General features: G+C 33.9%; 1 protein-coding gene across 5 annotated transcripts in view; it reads left to right on the top strand.

Annotated features, from left to right (window-relative positions):
• The window catches only part of hecw2b (HECT, C2 and WW domain containing E3 ubiquitin protein ligase 2b), an 86,635-nt gene extending 76,815 nt beyond the window's left edge, over nt 1–9,820 (top strand). For all 5 annotated transcript variants that reach the window (XM_052126646.1, XM_052126645.1, XM_052126643.1 and 2 more), the window contains one exon: nt 6,743–9,820. In XM_052126646.1, the coding sequence (XP_051982606.1) occupies nt 6,743–6,854 (112 nt within the window). In that variant the 3' untranslated portion in view covers nt 6,855–9,820. The remainder of the gene's footprint in view (nt 1–6,742) is intronic.
• The last annotated feature ends 8,529 nt before the right edge of the window (nt 9,821–18,349 follow it).

Below are 18,349 nucleotides of genomic sequence, written 5' to 3'. Positions count from 1 at the left end.
ATATACAAAGTGATCACACATTCACAATTTTACCTCATATACAAAGTGATCACACATTCACAATTTTACCTCATAAACAAAGTGATCACACATTCACAATTTTACCTCATATACAAAGTGATCAAACATTCTTAAATTTACCTCATATACAAAGTGATCACACATTCACAATTTTACCTCATATACAAAGTGATCACACATTCACAATTTTACCTCATATACAAAGTGATCAAACATTCTTAATTTTACCTCATAAACAAAGTGATCACACATTCACAATTTTACCTCATATACAAAGTGATCACACATTCACAATTTTACCTCATAAACAAAGTGATCACACATTCACAATTTTACCTCATATACAAAGTGATCACACATTATTAATTTTACCTCATATACAAAGTGATCACACATTCACAATTTTACCTCATATACAAAGTGATCAAACATTCTTAATTTTACCTCATATACAAAGTGATCAAACATTCACAATTTTACCTCATATACAAAGTGATCACACATTCACAATTTTACCTCATATACAAAGTGATCACACATTCACAATTTTACCTCATATACAAAGTGATCACACATTCTTAATTTTACCTCATATACAAAGTGATCAAACATTCTTAATTTTACCTCATATACAAAGTGATCACACATTGACAATTTTACCTCATATACAAAGTGATCACACATTCACAATTTTACCTCATATACATAGTGATCACACATTGACAATTTTACCTCATATACAAAGTGATCACACATTCACAATTTTACCTCATATACAAAGTGATCACACATTCACAATTTTACCTCATATACAAAGTGATCACACATTCACAATTTTACCTCATATACAAAGTGATCAAACATTCTTAAATTTACCTCATATACAAAGTGATCACACATTCACAATTTTACCTCATATACAAAGTGATCACACATTCACAATTTTACCTCATATACAAAGTGATCACACATTCACAATTTTACCTCATATACAAAGTGATCACACATTCACAATTTTACCTCATAAACAAAGTGATCAAACATTCACAATTTTACCTCATATACAAAGTGATCAAACATTCTTAAATTTACCTCATATACAAAGTGATCACACATTCACAATTTTACCTCATATACAAAGTGATCACACATTCACAATTTTACCTCATATACAAAGTGATCACACATTCACAATTTTACCTCATATACAAAGTGATCACACATTCACAATTTTACCTCATAAACAAAGTGATCAAACATTCTTAAATTTACCTCATATACAAAGTGATCACACATTCACAATTTTACCTCATATACAAAGTGATCAAACATTCTTAATTTTACCTCATATACAAAGTGATCAAACATTCTTAAATTTACCTCATATACAAAGTGATCACACATTCACAATTTTACCTCATATACAAAGTGATCACACATTCACAATTTTACCTCATATACAAAGTGATCAAACATTCACAATTTTACCTCATATACAAAGTGATCAAACATTCACAATTTTACCTCATATACAAAGTGATCAAACATTCTTAAATTTACCTCATATACAAAGTGATCACACATTCACAATTTTACCTCATATACAAAGTGATCACACATTCACAATTTTACCTCATATACAAAGTGATCACACATTCACAATTTTACCTCATAAACAAAGTGATCACACATTCACAATTTTACCTCATATACAAAGTGATCAAACATTCTTAAATTTACCTCATATACAAAGTGATCACACATTCACAATTTTACCTCATATACAAAGTGATCAAACATTCTTAATTTTACCTCATATACAAAGTGATCAAACATTCTTAAATTTACCTCATATACAAAGTGATCACACATTCACAATTTTACCTCATATACAAAGTGATCACACATTCACAATTTTACCTCATAAACAAAGTGATCAAACATTCTTAAATTTACCTCATATACAAAGTGATCACACATTCACAATTTTACCTCATATACAAAGTGATCAAACATTCTTAATTTTACCTCATATACAAAGTGATCAAACATTCTTAAATTTACCTCATATACAAAGTGATCACACATTCACAATTTTACCTCATATACAAAGTGATCAAACATTCTTAAATTTACCTCATATACATAGTGATCACACATTCACAATTTTACCTCATATACAAAGTGATCAAACATTCACAATTTTACCTCATATACAAAGTGATCAAACATTCTTAAATTTACCTCATATACAAAGTGATCACACATTCACAATTTTACCTCATATACAAAGTGATCACACATTCACAATTTTACCTCATAAACAAAGTGATCAAACATTCACAATTTTACCTCATATACAAAGTGATCACACATTCACAATTTTACCTCATAAACAAAGTGATCAAACATTCTTAAATTTACCTCATATACAAAGTGATCAAACATTCACAATTTTACCTCATATACAAAGTGATCACACATTCACAATTTTACCTCATATACAAAGTGATCAAACATTCTTAAATTTACCTCATATACAAAGTGATCAAACATTCACAATTTTACCTCATATACAAAGTGATCACACATTCACAATTTTACCTCATATACAAAGTGATCAAACATTCACAATTTTACCTCATATACAAAGTGATCAAACATTCTTAAATTTACCTCATATACAAAGTGATCACACATTCACAATTTTACCTCATATACAAAGTGATCACACATTCACAATTTTACCTCATAAACAAAGTGATCAAACATTCACAATTTTACCTCATATACAAAGTGATCACACATTCACAATTTTACCTCATAAACAAAGTGATCAAACATTCTTAAATTTACCTCATATACAAAGTGATCAAACATTCACAATTTTACCTCATATACAAAGTGATCACACATTCACAATTTTACCTCATATACAAAGTGATCACACATTCACAATTTTACCTCATATACAAAGTGATCAAACATTCACAATTTTACCTCATATACAAAGTGATCACACATTCACAATTTTACCTCATAAACAAAGTGATCAAACATTCTTAAATTTACCTCATATACAAAGTGATCAAACATTCACAATTTTACCTCATAAACAAAGTGATCAAACATTCTTAAATTTACCTCATATACAAAGTGATCACACATTCACAATTTTACCTCATATACAAAGTGATCACACATTCACAATTTTACCTCATAAACAAAGTGATCAAACATTCTTAAATTTACCTCATATACAAAGTGATCACACATTCACAATTTTACCTCATAAACAAAGTGATCAAACATTCTTAAATTTACCTCATATACAAAGTGATCACACATTCACAATTTTACCTCATATACAAAGTGATCACACATTCACAATTTTACCTCATAAACAAAGTGATCAAACATTCTTAAATTTACCTCATATACAAAGTGATCAAACATTCACAATTTTACCTCATATACAAAGTGATCACACATTCACAATTTTACCTCATATACAAAGTGATCAAACATTCACAATTTTACCTCATATACAAAGTGATCAAACATTCTTAATTTTACCTCATATACAAAGTGATCACACATTCACAATTTTACCTCATATACAAAGTGATCACACATTCACAATTTTACCTCATATACAAAGTGATCAAACATTCACAATTTTACCTCATATACAAAGTGATCACACATTCACAATTTTACCTCATATACAAAGTGATCAAACATTCTTAAATTTACCTCATATACAAAGTGATCAAACATTCACAATTTTACCTCATATACAAAGTGATCACACATTCACAATTTTACCTCATATACAAAGTGATCACACATTCACAATTTTACCTCATATACAAAGTGATCAAACATTCACAATTTTACCTCATATACAGTGATCACACATTCACAATTTTACCTCATATACAAAGTGATCACACATTCACAATTTTACCTCATAAACAAAGTGATCACACATTCACAATTTTACCTCATATACAAAGTGATCACACATTCACAATTTTACCTCATATACAAAGTGATCACACATTATTCATTTTACCTCATATACAAAGTGATCAAACATTCACAATTTTACCTCATATACAAAGTGATCACACGTTCACAATTTTACCTCATATACAAAGTGATCAAACATTCTTAATTTTACCTCATATACAAAGTGATCACACATTATTAATTTTACCTCATATACAAAGTGATCACACGTTCACAATTTTACCTCATATACAAAGTGATCACACATTCACAATTTTACCTCATATACAAAGTGATCAAACATTCTTAATTTTACCTCATATACAAAGTGATCACACATTCTTAATTTTACCTCATATACAAAGTGATCACACGTTCACAATTTTACCTCATATACAAAGAGATCACACATTCACAATTTTACCTCATATACAAAGTGATCACACATTATTAATTTTACCTCATATACAAAGTGATCACACATTATTAATTTTACCTCATATACAAAGTGATCACACATTATTAATTTTACCTCATATACAAAGTGATCAAACATTCTTAATTTTACCTCATATACAAAGTGATCACACATTATTAATTTTACCTCATATACAAAGTGATCACACATTCACAATTTTACCTCATATACAAAGTGATCAAACATTCTTAATTTTACCTCATATACAAAGTGATCACACATTATTAATTTTACCTCATATACAAAGTGATCACACGTTCACAATTTTACCTCATATACAAAGTGATCACACATTATTAATTTTACCTCATATACAAAGTGATCACACGTTCACAATTTTACCTCATATACAAAGTGATCACACATTCACAATTTTACCTCATATACAAAGTGATCAAACATTCACAATTTTACCTCATATGCAAAGTGATCAAACATTCACAATTTTACCTCATATACAAAGTGATCAAACATTCTTAATTTTACCTCATATACAAAGTGATCAAACATTCACAATTTTACCTCATATACAAAGTGATCAAACATTCTTAATTTTACCTCATATACAAAGTGATCACACATTCACAATTTTACCTCATATACAAAGTGATCAAACATTCTTAATTTTACCTCATATACAAAGTGATCACACATTCACAATTTTACCTCATATACAAAGTGATCAAACATTCTTAATTTTACCTCATATACAAAGTGATCACACATTCACAATTTTACCTCATATACAAAGTGATCAAACATTCACAATTTTACCTCATATACAAAGTGATCAAACATTCTTAATTTTACCTCATATACAAAGTGATCACACATTCACAATTTTACCTCATATACAAAGTGATCAAACATTCTTAATTTTACCTCATATACAAAGTGATCAAACATTCACAATTTTACCTCATATACAAAGTGATCAAACATTCTTAATTTTACCTCATATACAAAGTGATCACACGTTCACAATTTTACCTCATATACAAAGTGATCACACATTCTTAATTTTACCTCATATACAAAGTGATCACACATTCTTAATTTTACCTCATATACAAAGTGATCAAACATTCTTAATTTTACCTCATATACAAAGTGATCAAACATTCACAATTTTACCTCATATACAAAGTGATCACACGTTCACAATTTTACCTCATATACAAAGTGATCACACATTCTTAATTTTACCTCATATACAAAGTGATCACACGTTCACAATTTTACCTCATATACAAAGTGATCACACATTCTTAATTTTACCTCATAAACAAAGTGATCAAACATTCTTAATTTTAGCTCATATACAAAGTGATCAAACATTCACAATTTTACCTCATATACAAAGTGATCAAACATTCACAATTTTACCTCATATACAAAGTGATCACACGTTCACAATTTTACCTCATATACAAAGTGATCACACATTCTTAATTTTACCTCATAAACAAAGTGATCAAACATTCATAATTTTAGCTCATATACAAAGTGATCAAACATTCTTAATTTTACCTCATATACAAAGTGATCAAACATTCACAATTTACATCACAAACACACACAATTATGACACTTTTGAAGACTTAACATACACACAAAACACTCACACAGTCACATTATTTAATTGTATATTGAATTGTGTAATGATTCTTCTGAGTCTGTTGTATTTCATGAATTGTTCAAACTGATTTGAATATTGATCAAAGTTGGTCTGAATCCAACTCATGAGAAATTGTCTTAAATGTCCATTACTTTGAGTTATATGTAACATGAAATAAGCAGAGAACTGTCAGGTGAGCCAAAGGCTACACTATATGACCAAAAGTATGTGGACACCCACTTATAGTTTACAAGTTTGACTATTCCTGTGATTTCAGTGAAGAGAGATCTTAATGCTACACAATACAGTGACATTCTGGATAATTCTGTGCTTCCAAATTTTCTCATTTGACTATGGGCTGGCAGATAAAAAAAGTTAGTTACTCTTTTAAGCTAAATGGTAAACATGCAAATTAACATGGTTTGTGAGACTTAAGGGAATAGTGTATGTCTTTCAACCATTTTTGGACTGCATTGGTTATTTAGTCCACAAGATTGAATGCAGTCAGATGAAAATGGCCTTTGTATTGCTGATGAAACATAGTGTTGCATGCTGCATTAAAAAAAGTGTCTTATCAATACTGGGTTTTGTGTCTTTATTTGTCCTTGTAGGGCTCACACGTGTTTCAATCGCTTGGATCTCCCACCGTATCCCTCGTTCTCCATGCTGTACGAGAAGATGCTCACTGCAGTGGAGGAGACCAGCACGTTCGGCTTGGAGTGAATGTTGACCTTTGCACTTCAGCCTGATCAAATATGTTCTGCAACCACTTCCTGTGACCCCCTCTAGAAGATTCTGAAGCATTCAGAGCAAAGCTTTCTACCTTTTAAAAAGACACCAAAAGCACTTAGAAGTATATTTTGTACACCGTTTTACTTCTGAAAATACTTTAAACGTACACCACACAGATCCAACAAGTAAAACTCTGAAAAAGACAAGGCAAAAAAGTCAAACTGGATTCATAGAAGAAAGTGCGAATGTAAACTCCGTTGTTTGGACTTTGGCACCACTTTGATTCACTCTGGACACAAGGAAGTGGTCAGGCAAATGCAAAGTTGAGTTATTAACTGTAAGAATTTACATGTATTCATTTAGCAGACGCTTTTATCCAAAGCGACTTACAAATGACGAATTGAGCAAAAATGAGGAAAACAAACCCAAAGGACTTTCGATATTATAATACTCTTTTTAACTGTAAAAAAAGACTTTTATACAGACCATCGAAGTGCAGCGTGAATGAACAAACATTGTGTTGTGAAACAGCTTTTTTCAGATGCCCTTGCTGTCTCGAATCGCCTCAAGCACTATCACATGACATTTTTTGGTTGAAACCCCCAACCACCCCCGCTATATTGAATTGAAATGTATACGTTTGCTCTAACTTTATCATATTTATACATTTGCCTTCTGTTTGGTTTGACACAGTGTGCCCATTCATGTAGCTGTCGTGTCAAATGTGTGGCACTATTTTGAATGAACTGGTTATGCATATACTCACACAAACACACAGGTATGTTTTGAAAGGGCATGTTACACAAAAGTGCACTCTCGTACGCACTTAAACATATGAATGTGACCACTATGTGCAAATCTGCTTTAAAAATGTCATTGAAGTTATGACTAAAAGAATGAGGAAGGTTTTATGATGTTTTGGAGAAGAAAATACCAATTGTATGACATTGAAGCTTCTGGAAAAAACATCTAGGGGCTTCAGCTTGATGGTTTTTATACTGAACCTCTTACTTTTTCCTGCGGAGAAATCTGAAGTTTGATTTCTGATGACATTATGAAAGAGAGAAGGACACAAAACCGATTTTCCACTTGAATGGTCACATTCCCCTACATACAACCTTAAAGGAATAATTTACTCGAAAATAAAAAAGTATGTCTTCATTTACTCACCCTCATGTTGTTCCAAACCAAAATGTCTTTCTTCCATGAAACATGAAAGGAGATGTTTTGAAAAATGGCCTCACTGCTCTTTTCTATTCAATGAAAGTGGATGGTGACTGAAACAAAAAAGCTCCATAAAAGTATTTTCAAGCCTCCTGAAAAAATATAATGGCTTCCTGTAAATAATTTTTGTTATTTGTTTTTATTCACTAAAAATCTTCCTCTCCGTAGTATTATCTCGAATCTCGTTTGCGGTTGCGCATATTGAAAATATTTAAACTTTTGTGGTGCTTTAATGTAGATTTCTTTTGTAATTTTTGGAAGAACATAAAATATCACATACTTTTATTTAGAGAAGGTGATTATATTTAAATCGTCACCTAAGGTAATCGGATGCATAGATCACTAGATATCCCACACGAAGCGAATGTTACATATGGCCACCAGGAGATGGCGCCATGTAAATGACACAGAGTTAATGAAGCTGACTACTTGCGTCAAAAGGCTTTCATTCTGTGAAATCTCATTACTAAAATCATGCCTCCATACTATACAAACCTTTAGACATTGTTGTGTTTGCATGTGTAATTAGTTCTTATGTACAATTATTATGATTTATTTATTTGGAGAGGCTTTTGGACACATGGAGACATTTTTGGACACTATGATAAATTATTTTCGTAAAGCTATAGCTTTTGATTGCTTTGTCGTATTAACACAACATATTTCTCATATACAATTGACTTGATTGGTATCCAAAAATAGTTTTTGGAGCCATCTTTATTACACATATATGATGCGTATATATGATGTCAAATAAGAAAACAAGTAAAAAAAAAAAAAATTGTGTTTGGCACGACATAATGATGGTGAATAAAGTATGACAAATTACATTTTGGGTAAAATATTCCTTTATGCTTAACCATTCTTTTTATACTTACACTTATAGCTTTAGAGTGACATGAATGTAAACTCAGCTTTCTTGAAAGTTTTTCATTGTTGACACCATTTTTAAACCCCCTTCCCTTATTTGAAACCGAGGAATATCTACCACAGAGAAAAACATATCAATACATTCCAGATCATTTGTGTTAACTCAACGCAGCCTAACACTGCCGTGGCTGTGTGCTGCTGGATTGTACTCTTGTTCTGAGTGTTTTGTATTTGGATACATTTTGTGTATTTAATATCGCTTCCAGTAAATCTGGTGTAGTTGAAACTGCCATGGGGCATTATGAGCCCTGTTAAATGTTGGAATAGCAACAGGAAAAAAAAAGATGAGCATATAATTTATATTTAGTTTGATTATGGTTGGCCTATATCATTAATACAAACCAGATAGATCATCGTCTTATTTGTATTAAGGCTTTTGCTGTGCCATGCTGATATTTGTGCTGAATGGACCAAAGGTTTAGGGGTGGCTGTCCAATACCGATTTTATTTGATCCTTAATTGATTTGTTTGATTTAAAAAAAGTGATAGTGTAAAAAAAAAAAAAATGATTTAATATAAATATCAGTTTCCTGGTCACAGTGTTGATCTCAAACTAATATCTGAAGAAACTGTATGAACATCTGAGGACTGCGGGGAAATTATCGACAGGAAACTGGAATCAAACATTGTTCATCGCCATTTAATTATTAGAACGATGATGCTTTTTATTTCTATGTCACTTCCCTTTAGCACCAATCACATGCTCTGTAAATCATGAATGTTGTTTGACTTTCTGAGCTCTGCATTTAAGTTTTTCTCTTTTGGTTTTCATCACAAATGATTGTATAAAGCTGTTTATCTCACAGAAAAAGCCTCTGAGTCTTAATTCCTCAGCTGATATGTGATCACAAGAAAGGAATCACGTTAAAACAAGCAGTAGCAATATTTTAATATGGGTTGTTGTTGCTGATGTTTATTTGATTCATATACTGAGAAATATGAACATGATAATACCAATTGTTAGTCATTTACTATTTCTTTTTTATTTAAATAATTTAAAGTGGCAGAAATATTTGTTTCTACATATAAAATATACTTAATATAAAATAAACAGTTAATTCTATGGTCAGAAATGAAAGGGGGCTAGGGGCAAAAATGCCCCCAAAATTAAAAATGTGAGCACATAAAACGTCCCCGTTATTAATTCCTCGTTTTTTTTATTTGTAATATCTGATGTATTTCTTAATATTCGACTAGACGTCTAGCTATATATATTATGAAAAAAGGTATTAGTTTAATACTAATTTATGGGCAAGAATTAATTTAATCATTCAGATGGAAAACTATGTGAATTAATCTAATAAATTAAAGTATATGAACTGAAAGGATGACACACACACACAAAATATACCCTCATAAAAGTACAAAATGAATATGAAATCCAGAGGGCAATAACTAGCCCTCGATGAAAAAGTACATTTCTGACACTTGTTCTATTATTGTTACTATGTCACGCTGATAACTAAGTAAAAACGAATTCTTACTAAACTAAATTTTTTTTAAACATTAATAATTGGTTTTAATCCATGCATATTACCTGTTGTGAGCTATTATAAATATACTAGTGTGCTTCTAAAAGTGATTGTTTTAGCATTTTAAAAAACGTGTTGACAGAAATCCACTTTCAATGGGAGTTTATATGAAGCACGTTGCCCTCTAATGCAGACGTCCATTGTAAGCACGTAACTTTCAAAAAGCTTTTGGTTTGTTTTTAATTAATTGAGGGATTAGTCGTACCCATTTCTTTCTTTTTTTGTTTTGTTTTGGTATTCACATAGTTTGACGTGTATTAGACCCGTAAATATTATTTAAAATATGTTTCACCTAATATTCAGCAACGTGCATTACCAGTTACAAACAGCAGATGGCAGACCATCCATTGTCTAAATGTTCAGAGAGATGCACCCAACTCCCGCCAAACGGCATCACAGACTTTTTGTAATATCGAATCTAAAACGTTATTAACATCTGTAACTCATAAAAACACATTAAAGTTATTTTTATACACTGTATAACAAAAGACACATAATTACGTCAGATTTCATTCAGTATGACAATATTGTAGTCAGCTTAATGACCACCTCACCCCGCTAATTAGCACATTTAAAGGGATAGTTCACCCCAAAAATTACAATTATTGAATTTACTCACCCTCATGCCATCCCAGATGTGTATGACTTACTTTCTGCTGAACTCATTTGCAGGAAAATAGGATATCTCAGCTCAGTTTGTCCAAATGCAAGTGGATGGATATCAGACCTTTGAAGCTCCAAAAATCACAGACAGGCAGCAGAAACATCTTCCATACGACTCCAGCGGTTAAATTAATGTTGTCTAAAGTGAAACTATCACTTTTGGTGTGAAAAGGATCAATATTTAAGTACGTAGAAACCGTAAACCATCACTTCCTATCAGCAGCAGTATATGCGCATGTAACATAATCATGTTGGCATGTTCATACGAGAACAGACGCACATGTGACACCTGGTAAAGCAGTGCAGAGTAGAAGGAACGCTGTTGACAACCTTTGTTGGTTTTGGTTTAGATTTGCATTTGTATCTGTGTTTTTCACAATGGTGCGTTTGTGTGCTAATCATGGATGTCTCAATCAAGAAAAAAACCTGATATTATGTTTATAATATGCAAATGCGAGAGACTGTGAATCTCAGCCCTCTAGAGACATGAACGTGCATACTGCTGTTGACCAGAAACAATGGTTTATAGTAAATAAAATACTTAAATATTTATCTTTTTCGCACCAAAAGGGATCATTTAGCTTTAGAAGACATACATTTAACCAGGAAACAATATGGATGAAGTTTATGCTGTCTGTGATTTTTGGAGCTTCAAAGTTCTGATTACCATCCACTTATAATACTTACAGTTATCTATATTTATATAGCCCCTTTTCTAGATACCCAAAGCGCTTTACATAGTATAGGGGTAATCTCCTAAACCACCACCATCGTGCACCATCCACCTGAATGCATTTGCATTTTAAGGACCTACTGAGATATTTTATCCTCAGATGTGTTCTGCTGAAGAAAGAATGTCATACACACCTGGGATGACATGAGAGTGAGTAAATTATAAGAATTTTCATTTTGGGCTGATGAAACCCTTTAAATATTGAACTGTTTCTCATCCAGACCAATCATATTGCTTCTGAAGATATGGAAATAACCACTGGAGTCTTATGGATTACTTTTATGCTGCCTTTATGTGCTTTTTAGACCACCTCCAAAGTTCTTGTTACCATTCACTTGCATTGTAAGGACCAACAGAGCTGAGATATTCTTCTAAAAATGTGTGTTTGTGTTTAGCAGAAGAAAGAAAGACATACACATCTGGGATGGCAAGAGGGTGAGTAAATGATGACAGAATTGTCAGTATTGGGTGAACTAACACACAGATCTTCCATTGGGAGTGAAAAGATCCTTTGCCGCATGGAAGTGTATGTTGATGCAGCCACTGAAGTGCTTTCTCTTCAGGATCATACAGGACTTGATTGTTAGTTGTGTGAACATCGGGTCCAGCAGCTCTCCGCTTCAATGAGGCAGTATTTTCAGGGTCCCTTAGAAACCTATTTCAGCTGTTTTATCTGTCCAGTACTGCTTTGCTGACACAATCCATAAACCATTGTGCTTTTAGTGTGACATGGACCATGCTCTATTTGTGTGTGTATGTATAAAGAGTGGGGGTGACCCTGAGCTATAGCAGCTGGTGTGTAGGATCCCATGGGACATGATAAACTCATTGGATATATTTAATGGTAAATCTGGAAGGTTACTGTGTTTTTGGAACAAATATGGCAAACATAATCACTAATATTCATGCTTTTGTGTGTCTGTATGCCAATTCATAATCATGGAAAGCAATTTGGACTTTTCATTCAGTACAGAATATTGTCTCAAACGTGTTTACACACTCATACACACAGCCATATTTTGTTATTGACCTTGAGAGTGTAAAAAGACACCTGAAAGACGCATTACAAATAAATTTGTTCAAGAGAATGAGCATATGGTGCCTTCTTTTTTCCTTGGCAGAGGAAGCAAAGAGTGTATTGGTGTGTCTTCTAAGTAATAATAATAATAAAAAATAATAATAAAAATCAACGATGTAACCAAACATTCAATATTTGGGGGGACCAAATGTGATATTTCAATTATCAACCATTGAAAACCCCATATTGGCTAACCATAATCGCACAGGAATTCGAAATGTTGCTTCCGAAAGTTCATGTACCCTGAAATCAACCCCATAATGTTGAATTACTGACACCATATCCCGTCAGACATTTTTGCATCAATAGTGTGAACATATTTCCCTCTAGCCTAGTGCTACTGATAGCAAGATGCGTGAGCAACCTCCAAGAAGTGGGTTCTGGTCCCATTTACATTTACATTTATTATCCAAAGCGACTTACAAAAGAGGAAAACATAAGCAAATCATCTTAAGGAGACAGTGGTACAAAAGTGCCATATTACAAAGTTTCACTAGCATCAGAATAGTATTCAAAACATATTCTATGCAAATGCAAAATCATTTGTTTTGTTAATGACTAGTTAAGTGCTCTGGGAAAAGATGCGTTTTAAGTCATTTTTTGAAATCAGAGAGTGAGTCTGCTTCATGGATGGAGTTGGGAAGGTCATTCCACCAACGTGGTATGATGAAGCTGAAAGTCCGGGAAAGTGTTTTGGTACCTCTGTGTTGGTACAACAAGGTGACGTTCCTTTGCCGTTGGAGCAGACCCAGTGACTGTTCTGTATGCCAGCATCAGAGCCTTGAATTTGATAAGTGCATTAACCGTTAGCCAGTAACCAGGAAGTTGTCCCATAAACAATGATGAGTACGATATGGATGTTGTATTTTTGCTCTAATATAACATTTTAACCCCACGGACAGTTAGGTTAAGGGTTGAGGTTTGGGTTAGTATGGTTAATAAAATATGCCTTCCGGTTGACTATTACAACATTTACAACTAAAAATAAACTCACATTTGGCACCACTCTGTGGACATTTGAACTGGACACTAGTGCTCACAGATGCCCATACATTCAACAACACTTCCAGCTTTGGCCACTGGGGGCAGTTCGAATTTCTGTAAGCACAGACCGATTATTGGACTTTTTAAAATAATTGGATCAAATGGGCAGATTCAGTTTGTATCAAGCTTTATTGGCAAGATAAACTGAAGTGTACTTTGCCAATGCATTGTTAGACTAACAAATTGAATGCTGAAGTTTAAAATCTCAAAAATATAATTTTCTGTGGCTGCCGCTCAGTCACTATTGTGCAGCTTGCCAGTATCTCTCCCATGCCTGGCTCACCGCTTGCGGGTAAAGTCTTCATTCTTCATACAGTAAATCCATTCCGTGTTTAATACAGTATGTCCGGGACATGGGTCGCTCATAAAGAATAAGCTTGGACTGCTCCACACAATCAGTTTCTGTGCTAGGACGTGCAGTCGAGTCGAGCTTATACAGCCTCAAAATGTACACATGCCTAGCCACGGGAAGTGCTAAAAACATAAATAAAATTAGTAAAATTTTAATTGCCATTATTACTTGCAGACATATGCTACTTTCTAGCTTTCTAAAACACTTTTGACAGAAAAGCTTTTGTGTGTCCACTCAAATTCATTAGCACACTTAACGGTCGCACTGAAGTCACACACTCAGCGCTGCATGTTTTTCCCTTATGATTCATTCGTAATTCTTCAGTTGTCACAGAAACGCAAACTGACATAGAGACTGTACGTTGATTGTTTTAATCAAATTTTAAATGTGATGCTTTACGATACATTTTGACTAAAAAGTAATTACCTTGTAATCAGATTAAACCCAAGACTAGATACATCTCTCTCTCTCTCTCTCTCTCCATCCATCCATCCATCTATCTATCTATCTATCTATCTATCTATCTATCTATCTATCTATCTATCTATCTATCTATCTATCTATCTATCTATCTATCTATCTATCTATCCATCTATCCATCTATCTATCTATCTATCTATCTATCTATCTATCTATCTGTAAACTTGGTAAACTTGTAAACTTTTTAATAACTGGAAAAGTACATTTGATATTCATTATTTTATTTCTGGCAACAGACCATTCAAAACAGGCACGATGAAATGCCCTTAGAAATTTCAGAATAAAACACCTGGATTATTGAGTGAGTGGATACAACGACACCCGAGACGGAGTGGTGCGGCGATCTTGGTGTGTGCACATGTTAAGTTTGTACATTTGTACAGAGATGATTTCACCTCTAAAGAGCCAAAAAATTACCAAAAAAAATGACTAAAAGAGCAATTGCAAGTGGGGTGGTCAATGGGGAGGCCAGGCTTCGGTCCATGGTGGCCACGGCCACACCCTAGCTCCGCCACTGCTTAACGTGTCCGGGAATGGTCAGATTGTTTTGCAATTGTGGGTATCTTTAAAACATCTTTAATACTGATTCAATCATGTGCAGCTGACTGCTCCACCTGGTGACATGCTGGGGTGGGACGCACACCTAGTTTATCAGCCTCCTCAGTGTTTAAGGTGCTTTTCCTAACACTCTTTACAAGTTTTGCTGTTTGTGTGAGAATTTTGTCTATATCAGCATAACTGATTATTGCATCCTTTATGGCGAGTTGAAGTAAATATATGGGGCATCGCATATGGAGGTTAGCTTCGGTGATATATGCAGCGCTCATGTTCTCCATAATCTGCGCCACACGATCCAGCTGGAATGGGGAGAGTGGACCTGCCTCTGTACCATCTTTCTTAAGGACCTCTTCCTAACCCTCCTGTTCAGCTGCACCCTCCACAAACCTTGGGAGGTCGAAAGCCTTTACCATATTGCTGGCGCTGTCAGTCACCGCCCTCACAACTCGTTGTTGTAAATTCGAGTGTTGCAAGACACTTTCATATTAATGGAAAATATGCTCTGCTGTGTGGTGCCCTTTAAAATGTCCGCAGCCCAGCACCACTGTGACCATTAAATACTTAATCATGAAAACTTGCCACAACACCCAGAAAGCTGTGTCCACTCTGTTTGTCCAAATGTCAAGTAAAGTAAAGCGCAATGCCATCTCCTAACTGCAACAGCTCTCTAAGTCTGCCTCCATCCCTCTGAGAGCATTTGGCATCAGAGTATCACGTACTGTGCTGTAACATGGTGTGGTATAGCCGGGCTGGGCAATGTTGGCAAAATGACATATACCCTCTCGTTCATCATTTGCGTAGCACATCCTTGTGCTTTCTGGCAATGTGCTGTTTAAGATTCCAAAAAAATCTTTGCTCACTCTAACAGTCTCTCCACACTCCCTTTCAATTTCTTCTCCTTCCTCATTCTTAACTTAGATTTTTACTGTGCATTTATGTATAAGGTTTGCAACTTCATTAAAACAATATTTGAACTCCATGACCATAGATCTGTAGCTTATTTCACAGATTCTCAAACCAACATATCACAAAGGGCATTCTGGGTTGAGTGAGTGGTGCTGAGTGGTCTGAGCGAGCGCAGCGTAATTTTCAGAAAGGCGCTCTCCGCTCTGGAGGAAATATTACCTCTCTGCTCCCTGCTCCACTCCCTCTACTCTCAGCTCACATGCTCTGGTGATAAAGTGATGGACAAATTACCTTTTTAATGACCACAGAACTTTAATGTCCACTCCAACTCTTAACTATCTCCAAACGCAGAATAATATTTTTTTGCCTTCAAGCGCTTTTCATGTGGAGTTCAAAGCTGCACTTGATGCTGCCGTTGACGCTCTGTCGCGAATCGCAAACGCTGCCTCACGATTGCTGTAACAAAGTGGATAGCTACAGACTGCTGGCTGATTAATATTGTGGAGGATGAGAGTTTAATGTATTTAATGCCCCTGGCAATGAATATGCAACCTATGTTGAGACTAATTATTGAGATTAATTGTGATTACAGTTTTTAACTGACTGACAGCTCTAATAAATAGCAATCATTTCTATTTCAAAATCTACACTAAACATAAAAACATAAACCAATAAAACACAGATAAAAATATAGCTTTCTTCACAACAATTTAGCACCCACAGCTCATCCGACACCTTATAATTACATTTGCAAACATCAGTAATGAAGTTGACATATACAGCTCCATTGCGATCAGCAGTTATATGGCATTAACGTCATTCCAGGAGAGGAATATGCATGATAAAATAATGAAGCAGTTATGGTGTGGGTCTATTTTTACAGCCATGGCAGGAGGAAGTGGAATGGAAAGTCTATCATACATTATGCATGGGCAGAGAGAACAAGAGCAGCACTGGACACAATAAACACAGCACTTTATTTAGTGGGCCAAAGGAACACCTATGTATATTTTTCTAAACATCACCATAGTGATGTTTGCCTTAGCAAGCACCACTAATAAACCACAACATAATTCTGATCAGCAAGTTCGGGAAATGCTGTTGTTGATGCAAGGAATGACTGTGATAAAAGCACAGCTTTATGGCTGGTGAGTAATGCATATTTGATATAGCCAAATGGAGGGTGATTTGAACAAAAAGCCCTGTGTGAAGTGTGTCTATCATCCTGCCGGGGGTTTGGATCTCTGGAGACATGTGCTGACTAATGAGAGGCTTTTTCGGAATCCAACCATGATGATTTAGCGTTAATTACAACAAGTCAGCTTGACACATTTCCAATAATTGGAAATATTTTTAGGGCTTTCTGATTTGCAGTGCAACACAAAGGAATACATTAGGATTCCTAATGAGATGTCTGTTTAGCTTGCAGGCGACCCTCTTGACTTTCTGGCATATCCTTCAAGGACTATGGAGAGTTCTGAAGAAGCTGTAAGCCTCAATGACCAACTGAGATAAAACACCATAATAAAATGTATTTATCCCTGTCTCCAAAGCTACAGCAGCTTCTTTAAACAGTACTTTTACAATCACTCTTAGAGAAAAAAAAATTCATTCAAATGCCAAAAACAGTAATAAAAAAAGGACTGTTGTTATTAGTGTTCATTAAAATTAATTGACAGGCTCCATGATGTCAAAAAACAAAGAGGTTTTAACACTCACTGTAACTTTAAGATTCATGATTGATCAGTTTTATTGGAACCCAGCAACAAAAAATACAATGTTTTTGAACAAGTATTTTGGTAATGCCATAGTATTCTTTGAGGTACTGTAGAGTGTCATATACAGTACAATATTAATATGCAAGTCATACAGTACCATGGTATTACTGGTTTTCATATTATAATAAATTAAAATTAAAAGATCTCATTTAAAACAGAAACATAAAGTTTGTAGACATGCAATCTTAGTGAGTTTGTGTCCAACTTT

This window comes from Xyrauchen texanus, chromosome 5, assembly GCF_025860055.1.
Source record: "Xyrauchen texanus isolate HMW12.3.18 chromosome 5, RBS_HiC_50CHRs, whole genome shotgun sequence".
Lineage (NCBI taxonomy): Eukaryota > Metazoa > Chordata > Actinopteri > Cypriniformes > Catostomidae > Xyrauchen > Xyrauchen texanus.
This window is presented reverse-complemented; position numbering and strand designations above follow the sequence as displayed.